Consider the following 19,295-nt stretch of genomic DNA (forward strand, 5'->3'; position numbering starts at 1 on the left):
TTGTGAAATTTTTTCAAACAATTCATACTCGTAGCTACCAGTTAGGCAATTTCTTTCTGAAAATTCATAGTTCAATTTTAGAGTCGTAAAAGTTGTAAAAGTAATTTAAATTTGTCCTTCGAGTTTAGAGAATTGTCATATACTCGTATTCTAGGATACCATGGAAACGGCAAAAATACATACATATAAAAGAGCAGCATTATTGGGAATATAGCATAATATTACACTGTGAAACTTGGAAACCACAATCTGTTAACGAGATTTCTTTGTGACTCGAGGAAACAGGATAAAAATTTTGCTTGCGCCTTTTTACAAACAGGATGTAATAGTTATTTACATGAGAGTATGATAGATCTAACTAACCAGGGACTCGGCTTTGCCTCATGCCTGAAATATAGTTGTCGTGCTGTAAAATACCCATCGTAAGACATTTGTATTAGACTGTTCGGTTGACCAAATATTTTATTTTACACTTTTGCAGATTTTTATGAAATAAAAGATGTGAAACTTTTTAACGTACCTACAGAGCTGCCAACCCACCAGGTTGTATTTTTCCTATTATGATTATTAGCCATTTGTTAGTCAATAAAAATTAAAAAAAAAACATCGAAAAAATAATATGCACATGATGTGTTTTTTTAATGAACACTTTAATTTTAAAGTCACTGCAAAAAGAGAAAATTAATTATAATAATACTGAATAGGTTGGATTTAATATTTTACCAGAAATAACTAAAATAGGTAACTTATGAGTGACTAGCTACTTAGATCTATTTGTTGCTGTCGAAACTTTATTAGGCAGACAGTTTTTGAACCTTAGTATTACTGTTTGGAGATTTGACAGACTGAATTTATCATGTAATCACGTGTAATTTCAGTTGAGTGGACATAAAACTTTTACTAGAATGTCATAGCAACAATTGACATGCTATAATTGTCAACAACTTCCATTTACAAGTGTAAATAGATGTAACCTCATATTAACCCTGACCCCCAGTAAATGCGTAATCAGTCTTATTGACTAGCTCTGAAAATTTCATAATTTCATATATTAGAATAAATTCTTCACGGAGATTTTGGCTATATTGGCTTTGTCGATCTTGACTACTTAAAAGTGACGCCTCAATAAACGAACTTTTTGTCAGGGAATTTGTTGTATTGTTATTGTTAGAATATTCTTTTGCGAATAAACTACACGAAATAATCATCCGCTAATATGCCCCAAAGTACTTTATTCAGTGGCACATAAATCCAGTAGGTTCGTTAGTAATAAATTGAATTTAAATGTTTAAGGAAATAAATAAGTTAACGGAAAATGCGTCTTGTTAAGGAATGTTGTCTTTCCTTTATTATTTCTCCGCATTAATGATGTGTTTCTTTAAAGGGCTAAGGAAAGTGTACCCGTACTACTTCACTTTCACAACGTTTACCAAGGGAAGATGGGTCGGCGAGAGAATTTTGGACGTATTTGCCAGGGAATTTCGTGCGCACCCAGCCGAAGAATACGAAAGGTGCATCCAAGCAGGAACCTTAACGGTTAATTACGATAAAGTCCCCACTGATTACAAGCTAAAACATAACGACCTTTTAGCCAACGTAGTTCATAGGTATGTAGAACGTCTTTGGCCTTAAATTTTTATTAAACTTGGACGCTTCGTTCTTTTAATTGATTTAAACATTTGTTTACATATTGCATATCCGCGATAATCCACTAGTATAAATCAGTTATTTTCCATGAGCCAGCTGAATTTACTGTTGTCCTAAATTACCGAAATCGAATTATCCGCAATCAATAATTTTAATACAAAAGCCTCGGACCGTTGTTAATTTTTGACGATGTTATGTTTGCACAGTTATGATTCTGATTGTTATGTGGAATCAGCAATTAGCTTTATGCCGAACTGATGATGGCGCAATTAATACCTGCAGTTTGTTGGGTTAATTTTCCCGATGTGTACTGTTTAACATACGTTCTGGTTCTTTGTGGTGGTGATGCTAGTTCAATGGATTCACCAATGTATCCGCTTGAGTCCGTGGACACAAGCGATTGTACAGAATGCCTTAAAATAATACCCGTGCATGCCTCCAAAATAACTGATTTAATTAGAGGATGATATCCTTATTTACTACTAATTTGCCACTACGAACTACTAACGTTTTAACAGCACAGAAACGAAAAGTGTGATCTGTTACCTACCGATTATTTGGCCTGTTTGTTGTTTTTTTTTTGTGTTTGAGAGGAGCTTGCCGTACCATGAGAGGTACTGAGCCTGTAATGTTGCAGACATGAAGTGCCCGTCACTAGCCAACCCATCACCATTGTACACATGGATGAGGACATTGTGGTGGTCAACAAACCTGCCTCTATCCCTGTAAGTGGCCAATAGACTGCCATTATCACTATCTGTTGCTGTTACTGTCTACTGGCTAATTTAGATGCACGGCAGCTTGATTTTAATATTTATAACGTTTTTGCACTTGCCCATCTTTGTGATGTGTTGAGGGATTTCTCTCCGACTGGTTTCGTTCATTTTGCAGAAATCCTCTTGATGAATCCTTTATCCGGAACAGAACTATGTTGATTTTTCCTCCGACAACTTACATTATGTAGTCGTGCATGATCCTATCTAATTTTCCAAATTTTTACTAAAACAGGAACTGGAAAAACCCGTTTCGTTATTTAAATTTTTTTTTATATTTGAACTTGTGAAACGTAAATAAATTACATATTTTATCTTACAGGTGGAGTTTTTGAGCTACCTTAGACCATTGTTTTCGGTGACAGATGTCAAATTTTAATCACAAGTGAGATAAAGTACTCACCAGTGAGTAAATTTGAGAGCTGTCATTTTACTTGAATGAAACTTCATTTCTTGGATTTTTTGCAATAGTTGCAGCTGTAAGATAAAACGTCGTATATCACACGTGATCGAAATGCCATTATGAAACTCGTGCGCAAGGGCACTGGTCGGTCAAAATTCTCACTCTTGTATAATGATGCATTTCTATCACTTATAATATAATATACTATTTTAATAAATATAAATGATCCACGAAGGCGATTAAAATGTATAACTGGTTGCGTTTCAATGTTTGTAAGGCCCATTATTACTGGTGAATAATCCTGTATGTATTAAATATGAAGGTATTAAATACAGCTTAATTCAGCAGGCTATCTGTCGGTTAATTTTAATCGTCTGTAATTATTTAAGCTTGAAAATCATTTGAAACGAAATTAACATCCCTAAACTATCTAAACTCTGCTCTAAATTTTGAGCAGTTCGTTCTGGGCCACCTGTATAAACATTTCTAAAAATCCAGGTTATTCATTTGATGAACAGTAATACAAAGAAACCTTCTTTAACTACATAATTTTTTATTCACTATGATAATAATTTATCTCTGAATGTTCTTGGAAATTTTTGAATTACTTTATTTAACTTTAATTTAAAAAAATTAATTCGGTTGTCAGAAGAAATAGGTGCTTTCGTCGTTTTTTTCGAAAGATAAAGGGTGCAACCCAACAATGCTATAAACAAAAATACAACAAAATTATTATTGTTGCTTGACAACTCCAAATACGTTTTTAATTACTTACCTTTAATTCAGTAGCGCATTGACAGTTTTAACCAAAATTAATTTATATTTATCTCGAAAACGAAGTCTTTTTTGTACTAGCATTTAAAAAACACCCCCTGTATAATTCATTTTTTAAGGTTCATGTGATTTTCCACGAACATTCTCTAAATATCAAATTAGTCCACTTGTTAGTCAACCTTTGCTTAGAATTACAAAATTATCCTACAACAAAACTCGCCATTGTATATTTTCAAGGTTTAAAAATGTTACTTAAAAAAGGGTGAATTGGGATTCTTATCACTCAACTGTCCTCGCAATAAGAGCGAACCAAAGTTCGAAACGATATTGCCTTTCCACGAACAATTTTCATCCCCTTCATAGGAATTCGAGGGAAAATTGCTGACCTCTAAAATCCCAACAGAAACTCCGTTTCCAAGATACACGTTTTTTTTTCCTTACTATTTTAAAATATTAATTAATTTCACAGGATTTATCGAGTTGTATGGTGGGATTTAAAAAGTAATGCCCGGATCGCGAGATCTCCAAAAAACGAAACGAAAAAGCGATATAGTCAATTCCTTGAGCATTTGATGGTAAAGCAACACCAGGAAAACAGGGCGGTTGGTTTCTTTACAGCTAGTGTAATATGTAATTGTCAAAATTTTGAGAAGTTTACTTAATTAAGATATAACACTTCATGGCACACAGTTCGTTAAACATATTTTGTATTCAAAGAGGAGCAACATGTTATCATTATAATACAGAATCGGTATTTTACGATTTCTATTTAGTTTAAGAAATACCTGTTGTTGAAAGTTTCAGTCTCATTCTCATGTTAATCCAGAATTTAAAAAATAAAGTCGTTACCTTTTAACTGTTTGTCATATTGTCAATTCGCCTTTACTCCACAACCATTTACGTGATCGTAGAAAAAGCTATAGTGTGTAACACATGCGAAAAGATGTATTTTTCACTCGTGTGATCGCTTCACACTCGTGAGTAATTAGCACTTTTCCGAATTTACTAAATAATAGGTATATTTATATCTCGCGCGTGTCACACACTATATTTTTTCTGCGATCATCTAAATGAACGATAAAGTCGGATTGACTTTTTAGATCAACATAAACAACAAAAAAGTTAACTAGTTATTTGACACGTAGGAGATACACATGCGCAGAATGAAAATTTTTGCCATTCTGTCTACAAAAATTCTAATTTTTTATTTATGACTGTGCAAATAATTTAAATATGGAATAGGGGCACTATAATTTTTGATAAGAATAAGCCCTGAAAAAAAATTCCACTTGTTTCTGTTTAAATTAACCCTATAAAGCAGCCACTCCGCCGTATCCATAATAAAACGTATCAAATTTAATTACACGTCGCATATTCTTAATAAGTTTTTTAATAATACCACTCTCTTAAATTCAACGATGCTTTTGATCAGTGATAACACCGGAGAAATCAATACGCTCCCCTTTTATCACCTTCCAATCAACCGAATGGTTGAGACATGCTGAGGCATAATTTAACTTTTTCTGTAAAATTTTTCAGGTTTTGTCACAGTTATTGTTGTTGAAAATTAGATTCACACGTGGATCAGAAGCGCACAATACGAACTGACGTTTTTTAATAACATATTAAAAGAGTGACGGAATACGAACGATGCACACTTGTTGAACATTTTTCGCTTTCTGTAAGTAGAAAAAGTCGTTTGAACGCCATTTTCATAAAACAGCCATATCGCTGGCGAATTTGCCTTGCATTACATTTTAATCGTGATACATGGCGACAGTAACTATAAAAGGGTTGACAAGTTAGTACCCAGATGAAGTATCGTATTTTGCCTGGTGTTACACTTCTACTCTGCGTTTAATGAGGTGGATGTAAATAATTTAGAAATGTTTAACTCGCATGCCAACCATTTAACTTTTTTTTTATTATGTTGCGCGAAAATTGCACATCAACGGGCAAAATCGTGAATACTTTAAATGGAGAGGTCTTGTATTTTAACACTGACGTTGTGACTTGTGTCAGTATAGTCTTCTAACAAAGCACCACCACGCCGTGACGCTAACCTGACAAAATAATAGAACAAAGCATACATCAGCACGTCTCTTTTTAAACAGAGATCAATTTTGTAGATTAAATCTTTTCATGTGCACGGGCCTATTCGATACAGAACAAATACTGAGAGAGACGCAGGTGGCCACATGAAAGTCTGATGTTATTGGTTCATTACAGACATGAGACTCCTGTGTTAGCAAACCCAATCAAGCTAATTCATGTTGACGAGGACTTAGTAGTTTTGGATAAACCGTGTTCGTTACCGGTGAGTACAGTGTGCTCCGGTCATACTTCAAACTTGCCCAACACCAAGAAGTACTGGTCCAAAGAATTAACCCAAACCTTGTGACTGATAATCCGAATTAAATAAATGTATGGTGTGAACAGCGTTTGTTCATTACAGCATGATGTGTCCAACCGTAAATACATCGGTAATACGAATTACCCGTTTCGTTGGTCATATATTTCACAAACATTATTTAAAATTGATTTATGAAGTTGTATTGAAATTGATACTAAAATTAATAAGTCCACTCTCCAAAACATCACTCCACATCACATCTTCAAACACTGTTCCGGTCCACTGTTTTGATTTAACTATTTTTCATGAATGATAGGATCATTCGTGAAGACATCAGCAAGGAAACTTCAACGTAACAACCTGAGGTACAATACCGGTGAAAATGCGAATTATTTCAAAGATATTTCCAATGTTGCCGAAGTAAGTTTAGAACGTTTGAAAGTTTGAAGGTTCCCAAATTACCCAAGAGGATTTCGTAATGAACTTTAGATTTTCTTGATAAACTTTCGCTTGTAGCTCTTATGATAATAACTTAAATGTCAGTAAGAGATTTTTATGCTTTGTTTTATTTTCAAAAACAAGATGAAAACTTGTATTTACACACTCGTTCTAATGCGTTTTTGAAGAATTTGAAAACGCCAATCTCTTAAATAATAGGCTATTAGAAATAATCACTGCAAATTAATTAATATACAGAGTTATTCTAAATGATTGTAGTCGAAGCAGGCCATGACCATTTTATGAAATTTTTGCCGCTTTCATGTGAATTGTCAATTTTTTTCACTGTCACTGTTAATTTTTAGTGAAAAGTGCGGTGATGAGGATTTTATTTATTATTTTTCAATTAACGATTGAATCTAAAAATATTGAGTTGTTTTGCAACCAATTCTAAAAATATTGAGTTGTTTTGCACCCAATTTATCTCCTGTGTGTGAACGGTGTGTACTCACTTATTCACATCATTTTGATGTTTTTTATACGGAGCGGCAACCATAAATTTTAGATTCAGTTTTTACGCCTACTTGGACTACAATCATTTAGAATAACCCTGTATATTTAAAATATTAAGTAGGTGAAATGTTTTGAAGCTAAAATTAAGTGCACTAAAGCCTTCAAATGTCCTAGTTGTAAATGTCACAGTAAAGTATATCAATTCGAGAAGTCATACGGTTTCATCTAATGCAAATTCTTTTTTCTTCAAACGTCAGTAAATATGACATTATGCTGCTGAATTGATAATCCAAAAGTTATTATCTCCGCTGACGAGCGGCAGATAAAGTTATTATCTCCATTTACGAGCGGCAGATAATGTAAACTAGCTAAATCATTTTAAATTCCTAACTCAAATTTTAACAAATTCGTTTCTGAATTTCACATATTGAAAGCTGAAGTGAATAATTAAGATTTTATCAAGAAACTTGTACATAATTGCAAAACATACTTACAAAATCTCAAAATCACTCGCTTCGTTCGGCAGCCAAACTAGGAGCCTCAGCAGATATAGCTTAATTTTTGCTCCTAATAACATAATATACAGGGTGACTGACGAAAAACCTTTGATGCTGTATCTTGCTTATTTTCTATCCGATTTGAATAAATGACACATCAAATGAAATAATTTTGAAAACACTTCAATAGCAACTAAATAAAAAAAATATATTGCGTCCAGTTTTTGACGGATGAACATCAGTTTCTTTTTTTCAAATAGCACTGTACATTTTTTTTTATTCAGTATTGTAGAGATTTGTCTTCTGAATATAAAAATGCAAAGAACTATACCCATTATCATTATCATTAAACAAAAGTCAAGAAATTAAAGAGTAAATGTACAATATTTAAAAATCAAGTGACCAAAATAAACATGAGAGAAGTTTGTTCTAAATGCTCGAAATGACTAAGTGAGCTCTGAGTATTCATTTGTCAAAACAGTTTGATAATAATAATATTATAATGTTGCTGTGGAAGAAAATTTTCAAAGACGATTTAGTGTTAACCTGTGATGTGGCATTTTTGGAGATAGCAGTCTCAATCAAACAAAATATCATATTATTTATTATCAAACGAAATAAGCAATAAGCATACCATATAATGCACGCATGAATTTTGTATTTTTAAATAATTTAAATCATTTTGGTGAACGACGAATGGGTGCTCATGGAGCTGTTCGATGGCCCGCTAGATCCCCAGATTTGAATCCATTGGATTTCTTTATATTCATTCGAAACTTTCAAGACAATGTTTATTTGACCCCACCAGATACCCAAAAAGAGTTAAGAAAAAAGATAGTGCGAGTATGCCAGGAAAAACCCCGAAATTTTTTACTGAATGCAAAGGTGGGCATTTCTAGAAGGTATCGACAGTGTCTGCAACAGCATTGAGGACATTTTGAGCAACTAGAATAGATTTTGTATTGTTTACAAATTAGATTACTTCATTTTTGATTTTCAATTTTTTTCATTTAAAATACATTTTTTGTTTTTTCTTTTAATGTAAGAATATTCAGAAGAAGATTCTTTATAAGAACGAATAAAAAAATATATAGAGTGTAATTTGAAAAAAAAAAGTTGGCTATCGTCTGTCAAAAAATAGATGTCGAAGAAAATATCGAATAGGATAATAATGAAGTGTTTTTCGAATTACATATTTCATTTGATGTGTCATTTATTCAAATCGGATAAATAATAAGTAAGATACAGCGTCAAAGGTTTTTCGTCAGTCATCCTGTACAATAGTATACGCTTGTAGGTATATAACATGTTGGGAACCTTATAATCCCTTTAATTTGCTATTACTTGAAGAGTGATTATATTAACAACTCTTTTTTAGCACAATTTAGTGCTGCTTAGTCAAAGCAACTTATAAGTCTGTAAAATAGTAACAGTTTAAATGTTATAACGTAAGATTTCAAACTAATTCAAAAAATTTAATAATGTTTCTAAACTTCGTTGAATCAAAAACAGAAAGAACGATTGAAAAATATTATACTGAAAATTCCAAAAAAAGGAGTATTTTGCATATAGTCCGTATTACGAGTTGTAGTAAATTTATTGTTAGTAGTAAGATTTTTTTTTGTTATTAGAGTAAATTGGTGTCAATAATGCAGGCATCTGCGAGGATCAGATTTATCGTAAAAATTAGAAGTCTCTCATCGTCCTCGCTGTTTTCATTAAGTGAAACCTTATAGAGTTCTTGGAAGGTTTATATACAGGGTTATTCTAAATGATTGTAGTCGAAGTAGGCCATGCCCATGTTATTACATTTTTGCCGCTTTCATGTCGCTGTCACTGTCATTTTTTAGGTGAAAAATGCGATGATATTTTTATTTATTTTTGATTGAATTCACAAAAATTGAGTTGTTTTGCAATCAATGTTAAAAATATTGAGTTGTTTTGCACCCAATTTAACTCCCGTGTGTGAACGGTGTGAGTCACTTATTCACATCATTTTCATGTTTTTTTATGTGGAGCGGCAACTATAAATTTTACATTCAGTTTTCACGCCTACTTCGACTACAATCATTTAGAATAACCCTGTATAAAGGAACTGGGAACCTGAAAATACTTTATAGTAGATGAAATTTCGTGAACAAACATCAGACGAGATAACATTTCACACACTCATACCTAATCTGGAGAGTAAAATAGAAATTGTTTATAATAGTTCATGGGCTAGATTTTTCCGTAATTAACAATCCACACCTGTGTTACAACTGCAGGCTACAATAGCATCATTTCTGCTTTAGATAGGTATTCACCCATTTGTTGAACAAGTAAGCTGATTACTCCACAATCAAATAAATTACTTCACTTTACTATTATTCTTGTTTTCATGTTCGAACAAAATAAATATTTTCTTAATTGTTTGTGTTGTTGGAAAAACGAACATGCGAGTTGATATTTCATTTTATTTTTTGAATTGAACTCGCAGGAGACTTATTGAGAAAGTTTGTGTGGGTCATTTTGAGAAACCTTTCTGTGAACGAGAAGTGACAAGGACTGTATTTGTCGTGGATTTGCCGTATTGGCCACACTGGTGACATATAAAAATTCCCACTGATATTGAAGTTTTCCAGCAGCGCTTTCCGCTATTCTCTAACAAATTTGCAGTCGAAGGAAAAACAATTTCTATCGTGTTGCGACAAGTTGCAAATATACAGATATTCCACATATACGCCGCAGAAACAATTCTTACACGAGACGAACACTGTTAGTGCAGCAAGAATACGTATTACACGAATATGTATTTTAGTATTAAGTTTTCCTTTTTCCGGTTAACTTTCACAAAGATAACACAGAAACATTTGCATGGCCTTTGACTTTGTTTCCGTAGCTCTTCCGAGAATCTCTTTGATGCTTCTTGGCACATTCACTATGCTAGCATATTTTGTTTTGCTTAATGCTAATTTCGCAGGTAGGTTTTTGAGTTGTTGGTTAAAAAAACTAGATCAAGGTAATTTGAGGGCGCTTCCAAAAATAGTTGCATGGTTTTCTAGGTTCATCCTTGCGGAAGGTATCGACATAACACCGTAGTTTTTATACTTGCCAAAGAATACAACTTGAAGAATTTAAGGACAATACACAGGCTGGACAGACTGACGAGCGGTCTGCTGCTCTTTGGTAGGTCGCCGAAGAAGGCCCGACAAATGGAACACCAAATCAGGAATAGGCTGGTGCAGAAAGAGTATGTTTGTAGGGTCGAAGGCGAGTTCCCAGAGTGAGTTTCCACTATCCGAATGTTTGCAAATTTATCATTGTGTTATTTTTTAGTGAAATAATAGAATGTAAAGAGCCTATTGAAGTGGTCAGTTATAAAATCGGTGTCTGTAAGGTTTCCCCCAAAGGAAAAGATTGCAACACTATCTTCCAAAAATTAGGTTATAATGGAAAAACCAGCATCGTTTTGTGTAAACCGAAAACGGGACGTATGCATCAAATCAGGGTACATTTACAGTATTTAGGTAAGTGGATTCAGACAAATCGGCGAAGTTTCGGAAAAAATCACTTATTACCAACAATTCGGTTCCTTAATGTGAGGCGTTTAGCGACACATAAATACAGAAGAGTGATTGCCGTAATGCAAAATAGATAATATAGTATACATAGTGCTTGCAAAGGAATTTTCAATAGGTACATGATAGAATTGATAGGAAATCCGGCGTCGATGCCATGCTCCCATTTTTGTTATATTGAATACTGAGAATTATTTTATTAAAGAAATAATATTAGTGGTATTAATTTACCAAGAACTAGATTAATTTATGGAAGAATTAATTTTTTGAAGGTCTAGGTGGTTAATTACACATAGTAATTCATCGAGAAATTGACATTTACCATCTAATTATTATTAACCGACAGCGACCAATGGCAACAGATGCCATTTTGGAATTGAATTATTAAAATTTAATTTTGGTAATTAACTAATTAATCAAAATTCGCGGTCATTTGTATAGATGATTTATCAACATTTTTATCTGTACTCTGTATTTGTTATGAAAAAATAACTGCAGCGTCACAATCATAATATTCTGTCCAGTTTACTCTGTTTTTAGAAGTTTTGTTAAGCTAGTCATGTCCTGTTTTTCTATTATCGTTTTTGCTTGACTACTTTTCTAGCTAAGCTAGTCTTATTGTTATCATTTTATGAGGCAAATTATGTCCCTGGAAATATATATTTTCAAATCTATTTCATTATTATTTTCTCTTTTTACATAGATATTGATTCAAACGTTTCTGTAGAACAATGTGGCTTCAATAATGATGCATCTGTATTATGGAATTATTCGTTTCACTAAAGAATTTATAAATGGAAAAGTTGCTATTATTAACGTAAATGTAATATCATAAATCAATCAAGCTTTTATAAGCACAAAAACTTTAATGAAAGTTAGATTTCATCAGGCTCTACTTTGTAGAATATAGTTTCCCCTGGAGACTACATGGTTCTTAATAAGTTTATAGCTGGAGTTCAGTGATACGTCTAGACACGATTTTTTAATTTAAAGGAATGAAGGAATTTAGTTCAATTAAATGAAGATTTGAAAATACCAGTGACTTATTGGATAAATTACTATGTTTAGAATATAAATTTTGATTTGCTGCTCTTAACTTGCACACGTTTTTGAGTAAATAACTTTTGATATTGTAAAATGTATGTGATTTGCGTGTTCTTAAAACTTTAACTTGAAATTTCAAGAAAATTAAACGAGATAGAAGAAAACTGTATAGAAACGTTTTTGTAAATAGCTTTTTAGAATTTGCGTTTATAATACGTCTATAAACGTCAGTCAGTAGGAGTCGTTTATGGCTTTATAAAAGTACACTGTACTTACTTCAATGAAATTTTTATCAATATTTCAGTGTATTACACCACAAAACTTCCAATATTAACGTTCACACTCTACTTTTTAACATCTGTTGCAGATGTAGTTGCATCCGTTACCTTGAATTACCAATTAATACGAAATTCCCTAAAATTAAAAAAAAAATTTTTTTATTTAAAAATTAAAACAAGGGTGCAAATTCTAAAAAATAACATAAAAAACTGGTTTTAAAAGGGTATTGGCGCACTCGTCCCATAGAAAACTCCCCTACGGGTCGTTTTCTACACCTGGGACTCGTGCGCCAAATCAACCCTTATAAAACTCGTTCTTTAATATACTATTATTCTCTACAAGAAGTCCGCATTTTACATAGTTTTTACAACTACAATTATTTATTCAAAGTCTGCAAGTTAATTGCAGGAAATCGAAACTTATGTTCGAAATAGTAATTTACAGAATAAAGCAGTATCCTACAGTATCGTACATGTAAATCATTTTTGACTACTTTAATAATAGATTTATGTAAAGTTAAAGGAGAAAATGTTAATTAAAGGATTTTTAGGACTAGTTAATAAAACAACATGGAAACTGTTTTAATTTAAAACTTCAACTACCTAACTAAACAGTTAAACACAGTACAGATGGATTTATGTAAAATAACTTTCCCCGGCTCTTTGATCTTTAGTTGAACTCTGTATCTCAATTTAAAAAAAATCCTTTGGTGTTTTTCATGTTTTTGGAGTTGCTGGGCACTAGTAACTTTTTGGGGGGGGGGGGTGGGGGTGGTGGGTATTCAAACTATTGTTTTAAATGGCAACGGGGCAACCTACTATACAAATTAGTCAGTTCTACCAACCTTGGTTGAGCCGACAGGGACACTATTCTGGCGACCGCTCGACGTACTATTATTCCGGTGCGCTAGAATAGTTATTTTTATATTAAGTGCGTGAAGAGAGTGTTTTTTGTGCATGAAAAGGTCTTTTACGCCGAGACGAAGGTCGAGGCAGTATAAGCCTTTGAATGCACAAAAACATCTTCACGCACGAAATATAAACAATATTTTTTCTATAATTGATTCACAAATTCAAATTCAAATTTTTGAAGGAACTCTGAAGTTTCAATGCAGTGACCATATTGCTAGGTAACTAATAAAAAACAGTGCGTGAAGTGAAACACAGAAATAGTCGTGTGCGTGAAATCGCATTTCACACACTGTTTTGTATGGTTTCTATGGTTTCGATCTTACTAACAATGCAAAAAAAAATACACGTAAAAAAATGACCCACTTCATGCACGGATAACTATGCGTGAATTTCACAACTTTTTCGACAGTTTAGGATATTGAATTGTAATCTATCCGATAGTTTAAAAAATCTTCCAACTTTGTTCCAAAAATGGTTTAAATATTTTCATCAGAACAAAAGTTAACAGGGGGTATAAGTTTTACCATGCAATTCCCTATAGCAACAGTTAAAAAAAATGCACTGTATTGCTCGTTTCTGATGATCACATTTTTTTTTGTTTTTTGTTAAATACCTACATAATATGCTTTTTTATTCGGATTATTCCTCAGATTAAAGAATTATCTAATTTGCTGTTACATAAATATATTCTGATAAAAACTGATTTGAAAATTTAACTGGAAATTATATTATTAGCTATTTTATTGTTACCCGGTTTTTTACGTTTATTGTTTCCTGGGACAAAGGAAAATTGTTGCGGTATTAAATTTTAAAGATTCGTTTGTTGTTGTTATTCTTATCAAATTATGCTTAGGTTATCCCGTGGTGAATGACCCCTTATACAACCACGAAGTTTTCGGTCCTATGAAGGGCAAAGGTGGAGATTTGGGTGGAAAAACGGATGAAGAATTAGTACGTGACCTCATACACATCCATAATGCAGAGAACTGGTTAGGAATGGACGGTGATAGCGAATTGTCTATGTTCAATCCCAGGAAGGGAGACCTGGACGATTCCTTGGTTGGACCTCTTGTGCCTAAAGGTATCTATCTCCCCGCAAACCAGTTCCACTCTTTGACTTATCAAATATTTACCGTAGATCGAGTTCTGGGAGACGACGACGCCGATCCAGTGTCGAGAGAGCCGTCGCCGTGTGATGAATCTTGCGACAACAATTCTTCTATCCCGTGCGAATCGTCACCGCATCCCTTAGCTTTATCATCCCTCACCACCAGTAGGAATGTAGACGCCAAAGTAACAGTCGCCACTCAAACGGGTCACGAAGCCCCAGATTTTAGTTTTAATCCTGACAAAATGACGGTCGATAAGCACTGTTATGAATGTAAGGTCCGGTATCGGGACCCTAAACCTCAAGATTTAGTTATGTATTTACACGCTTGGAAATACAGGGTAAGTCGTCAGTCGAGATAGGGATTTTATTACTGGAATCGTCGTGTTACAGGGCCCTGGGTGGGAATTCGAAACGGAACTTCCAGACTGGGCAAGAGTAGACTGGGTTGATCCAGACATATCCGAGTGATGATCGCGACACAACTTCTTTCCCTAATATAAGGCATCTCTTATCCACTCTGTCTTTCCATGCTCTTAGATTATTATTGTAGGGTAAAACAGCCCAAGCAAAAGGCAGGGTCCAAAAAACAATCATTTCTTTAGATTGCGTTACATATTATTATAGGTTTAATAATTGATTAATTGAAGCGACAAACAAAGATCGAAGGGTAATGTTGGTTAAGTTTGTAGATTTTTAAGACGAGACACGTTGCGTTACTGTACATTTATTCACATATTCGTAGGTATTTCAGTGCTCTCTGAACGGTTTTTAAGGTTGGCCTCAAGTATTCAAGTGTATAATGAAATTCGCAATCAAATATTTTTATATAATAATATCGTACCTAAAAATGAAGAGTCACCTTGAAACTTTAACTGTAATTATTGTAGTCGTTACAGTAAGTGCCATGATTTGTATAAACGTCTGCCGGTGTTGCGGCGGCAGATTTTCTTTTCTTCTCATCAATAAAAGTACTGGAATACATATTGTGCCTTGAACGTGTGTTGTGAGAAATCATTTGCAGATTTTCTGTCAAAAATATCCCCTTCCCATATCAGCTTTCGGACCCTTGCTTAGTCGAATTTTAACTTATTATTATTAGTATCATCATTATTATATATTTTAAGCACTGACAAGGATTGTTGTATTTTTTAGAAATGTAGGCTGTAGTGAGTCCCATACTGTCACCGTTTAATAATTAATTCACGTGAGGCTTTTCTACTTTTTAATAGTTTTTCATTTTACGACCATCAGCCGTACCATCGAGCGAACTCATAGTAGGAAGCTTAACTTAGATACTTAGATTCCGAGAATTTACTTGAAGCTAGTCTGAATTAAAGAATAGTGAAGCACCAGATTGAAACTTCTTTGAGCTAACAAAACTTCAACATTGTGTGTGATTTAATAACGATTTATTTTTTCCATTCCTTGAATCGTGGGATGTTAGACTAATTGATTCCAACTAAACTCTTAACACTTATTGGGTCAGTGCTAACTTATTATGATATAATTTAATAAAGACATTATAAGAACATTCACTGTATACAGGTTACGTCTGTAGCTATATAAAATTATTTGTAAGTTTATTTGTAAACGGATAGTTTTTCTAAAAATATATTAAAAAGCGGTTTCACCTTCCTCGAATTAATTGTATAAAAAGATTTTGGGATTCGGAAAAAATATGCAGAAATATTTTTATATAACTTATAATCAATTATGCTTTAATATATTTTTGCAAAAACTAACTGTAATGTAATTAATCTTTGTGATGTTATGACAATTATAGGGACCTATTCTACAATAGTATAAGTTTTTATTATCGTCACTAGGGTGTATGAAATTTTGAAAAAAAAATCGAGATCTTGCGCTTGCGGTGTATACTCAAAAAAAAATTCATTACGCTTTGAAAATATGCAGAAAATCGAAAGGTTTGAGTCTCATTACGTGTATAAAGATTTGCTTTACTTCCACGTTGATTTGGACGAAGCGAATTGGTGCACTGATCGAAATGCGTATTTTTTACATAATTTAGCGTTGCATAATTGTTTGAATTGCATGAATTTAAATTGTTAACTACATTTTATGCATATCTCTTAGCCAACAAATTGTAAATGAATTTTAAAAATTATACAATCTCAAAATGAGCTTAATAATAATATTATTCAATATTTATAGCTTTTATAATTTTTTAAACGTACAATAAAAGTAAAACCTAAAATATTTATGTGCAAGCTTTGCGCTTCCATTTATATAAGTACATAGTCTAGTTTGAAAGCGAGATATCAAAAAATGCAACACTCAAAATGAATATTTTGGTATAAAACAAGCAATGCCGCATAATTATTGTCTCGTGGTGTGTTTTTACTAATTATTATTTGACGATTTTCGCACATTAAGTATGTTATCATAAAAGACAGTATTGTGTTAATTATATTGTTATACTTTTTTCTCGTTTATTGTTATAGTTACCGTTCACAAAATATTTCCATCATATTGTATATGTTTTATAGTAATGTTTTTTTCTTTTTTATTGTGAATGGAACATTATACATTTACAATACGTTAGTTGTAGCAATGCTACGATATTGTTAATATATATTTTTTTCATAGCTTGTTATAATCTGTGATGATTATTGTTTATACAGCTATGACAGGTTATTTTAAAATGTAGAAGTTATGTAAGTATTGTAGTACAGTGTGTAATAAAATTAATTTAAAAATCACCCTCTATTTTTTCGCTCTTCAGTAATTAAGAATGTACAAAACGAACAAACCAGTTCATCCACGGGGTAAAGAAAATGATTTTATTCACATAATTCATTATTATCTACGTATTAGAAAAAAAACGTTGCCTACCTTTGTGTGTAAAAATCGCGCAAGAAAAGTGCTCCGTGGTTTTTTGAACTTTGATGTGGTCTACTGATCCCAATTTTCGATAATTTTGGACTCATCTTGAGTCTAAGAGGCTGCTCTCCTCGTCTGGTTAGTCGGTTTCCAACTTGTTGGACTATATGGTGAGTTTGTTCCAATTTATTGTTTAGTTCTGTGAAGTTTCGGCGGCATTGGCTTATCGGAGACTTTTTTGCTAAACTAGCTGAGGCCGGCGACTATCAAGCGTTTTTGCTTAAGGTTCGCTGACCCACATTGATCGGCTGACTGTGCGTGTTTGTTAATCTTCTCCTAATTTTTTTTTCTCCTCTCGTTATACTATAGCATGTTCAATTTCTAACATGGTTAGATGCAAGAAGTGTAATCGGAACATTGGGAGTGCTACATATGTCTCCTGCAAGCAGTGTGCTTTAAACTTTCACATTCATTGCGTAGGCATTGATAATGATACCTTCGACTTAATGGAGAAAGAGGGAACATGTACATCTTGGAAATGTAGATCTTGTGTAAAAAAAATCAACCCCCCTGGTAGACGGAGCGTGCTCCCTTGATAACATAATTTCTGACAACTCTCAATCTATTCATATGCCTTCTGATCGGTTGCAGGAATTAATAGAGGTTATAATTCAGAATCAGTTAGCCGGCTTAGTGGGTAGGCTTGCCGAAATGCAGGCAAAAATAGATACTCTGTGTACTGAAAATAAGCAGCTTCGCAATGAAATAGTTAATCTCAACAAAACTGTACAAAAATGTGTTATCCAAGATACTAGTCTGCAGACGAGTGATGCTAGAGCCTCTTATGCCGAGACCCTAGTGAAAAATTCACAAAATACAATAATTATAAAACCTGAGGACAAAACTCAATCTGTTAATAAGACTAAATCTGATGTATTGATTAACCTTAGCTCTGTTGAGTCGGCAGCAAATATCAGCAAAGTTAAAAATCTCAGAGACGGTGGTGTGATGCTTGGTTGTGGGGATGCGGGAAAAATCAAGCAACTGACGAAAGATAGGCTATCAGCGGCATATGAGATCAGTGAGGTGAAAACCTTTCGTCCAAGGATAAGGGTTGCTGGCTTCTCTAAGGACATAAACAGAGAGAACTTGTTAAAGTATGTGGTCGGGCAGAATCAATACATTTTTGATGATACTTCTGAATATCAGGTATCTAAGTTCTATCCTATAAGAAGCTCTAGGGATAATCTCTATCAAGCGATAATTGAGGTGGATATGACAACATATAAGAAAGCCTTAGGAATAGGGCACTGTCTAGTAGGTTTGAATGGCTGTTCTATTTATAGTGCGATTGAGGTTACTAGATGTTTCACTTGTAATGGCTTTCACCACTCCTCCAGAAATTGTAAACATAAGGTGATTTGTCCTCGTTGTTCCAAAAATCATGATGTACATGACTGTAAAGAGGAAACCTTGACTTGTGTTAATTGTGTAAACCTTCGAGCGAAAGAAAATTCTGAAAACTCTGAATTAATTGCCGTAGATCATGCTGCCTGGGACTATAAGAATTGCCGTGCACATGAGCTGGTAGTCGACAAACTTAAAAAGGATTTATTTGGTGTCTCCTTATAGCAGACTCCCCTGTCCCACATGTCTCATTCTAGTCTTGATGTCACTTCCGAATCTGTCAGTTCCCTTAGATTAGCGTCAAAAAACTTTGTGCTCTATTACCAAAATGTTAGAGGTCTTAACTCTAAGCTACAGAATATTCGCTTGTCATCTATTTCAGCTCCGTATGACTGTATAGCCCTGTCGGAGACTTGGCTATCTGAATCTGTTCTGGATGGTGAGGTACTAGACTTGGATGCATATAATCTATTTAGATGTGATAGAAATTTTTCTGCCTGCGGTAATAGAAGGGGAGGTGGTGTTTTGCTGGCAGTGAGAAGGACCATCAGGGCTGTTTGCCTACACATTAATGATCTTGATGACTTTAGGATGCCTAAACATGTTGATATCTTGCTGGTCAGAATTTTCCTAGATAGCTGCTCCGTCATTATTTGCCTAGTGTACATTCCTCCGGCTTGTAGAATCGACGACTATATAGTTCTCTTTGACTCCCTTATGGCAACTGATATGTTATTTGATAAT

The 19,295-nt window shown here is 33.6% G+C and overlaps 1 protein-coding gene and 1 long non-coding RNA gene across 8 annotated transcripts in view; both read left to right on the plus strand.

Moving 5' to 3' along the window:
• The window catches only part of LOC138131967 (pseudouridylate synthase RPUSD2-like), a 449,464-nt gene extending 432,441 nt beyond the window's left edge, over window positions 1-17,023 (plus strand). For 6 of the 7 annotated variants that reach the window (XM_069049259.1, XM_069049264.1, XM_069049261.1 and 3 more), the window contains 7 exons: window positions 1,385-1,607; window positions 2,285-2,372; window positions 10,443-10,663; window positions 10,717-10,907; window positions 14,046-14,273; window positions 14,331-14,641; window positions 14,694-17,023. In XM_069049259.1, coding sequence (XP_068905360.1) covers window positions 1,385-1,607; window positions 2,285-2,372; window positions 10,443-10,663; window positions 10,717-10,907; window positions 14,046-14,273; window positions 14,331-14,641; window positions 14,694-14,771 — 1,340 coding nt within the window. In that variant the 3' untranslated portion in view covers window positions 14,772-17,023. Of the gene's footprint in view, window positions 1-1,384; window positions 1,608-2,284; window positions 2,373-5,826; window positions 5,915-10,442; window positions 10,664-10,716; window positions 10,908-14,045; window positions 14,274-14,330; window positions 14,642-14,693 lie in introns of all 7 variants that reach the window. The other variant, XM_069049260.1, reaches the window with a different exon arrangement.
• On the plus strand, window positions 13,063-14,044 carry LOC138131974 (uncharacterized). The gene is made up of 2 exons (XR_011159958.1): window positions 13,063-13,245; window positions 13,277-14,044. It is a non-coding gene; the product is annotated as an uncharacterized lncRNA (long non-coding RNA).
• Window positions 17,024-19,295: the final 2,272 nt, after the last annotated feature.

Source organism: Tenebrio molitor, chromosome 5 (assembly GCF_963966145.1).
Source record: "Tenebrio molitor chromosome 5, icTenMoli1.1, whole genome shotgun sequence".
Taxonomy (NCBI): Eukaryota; Metazoa; Arthropoda; class Insecta; order Coleoptera; family Tenebrionidae; genus Tenebrio; species Tenebrio molitor.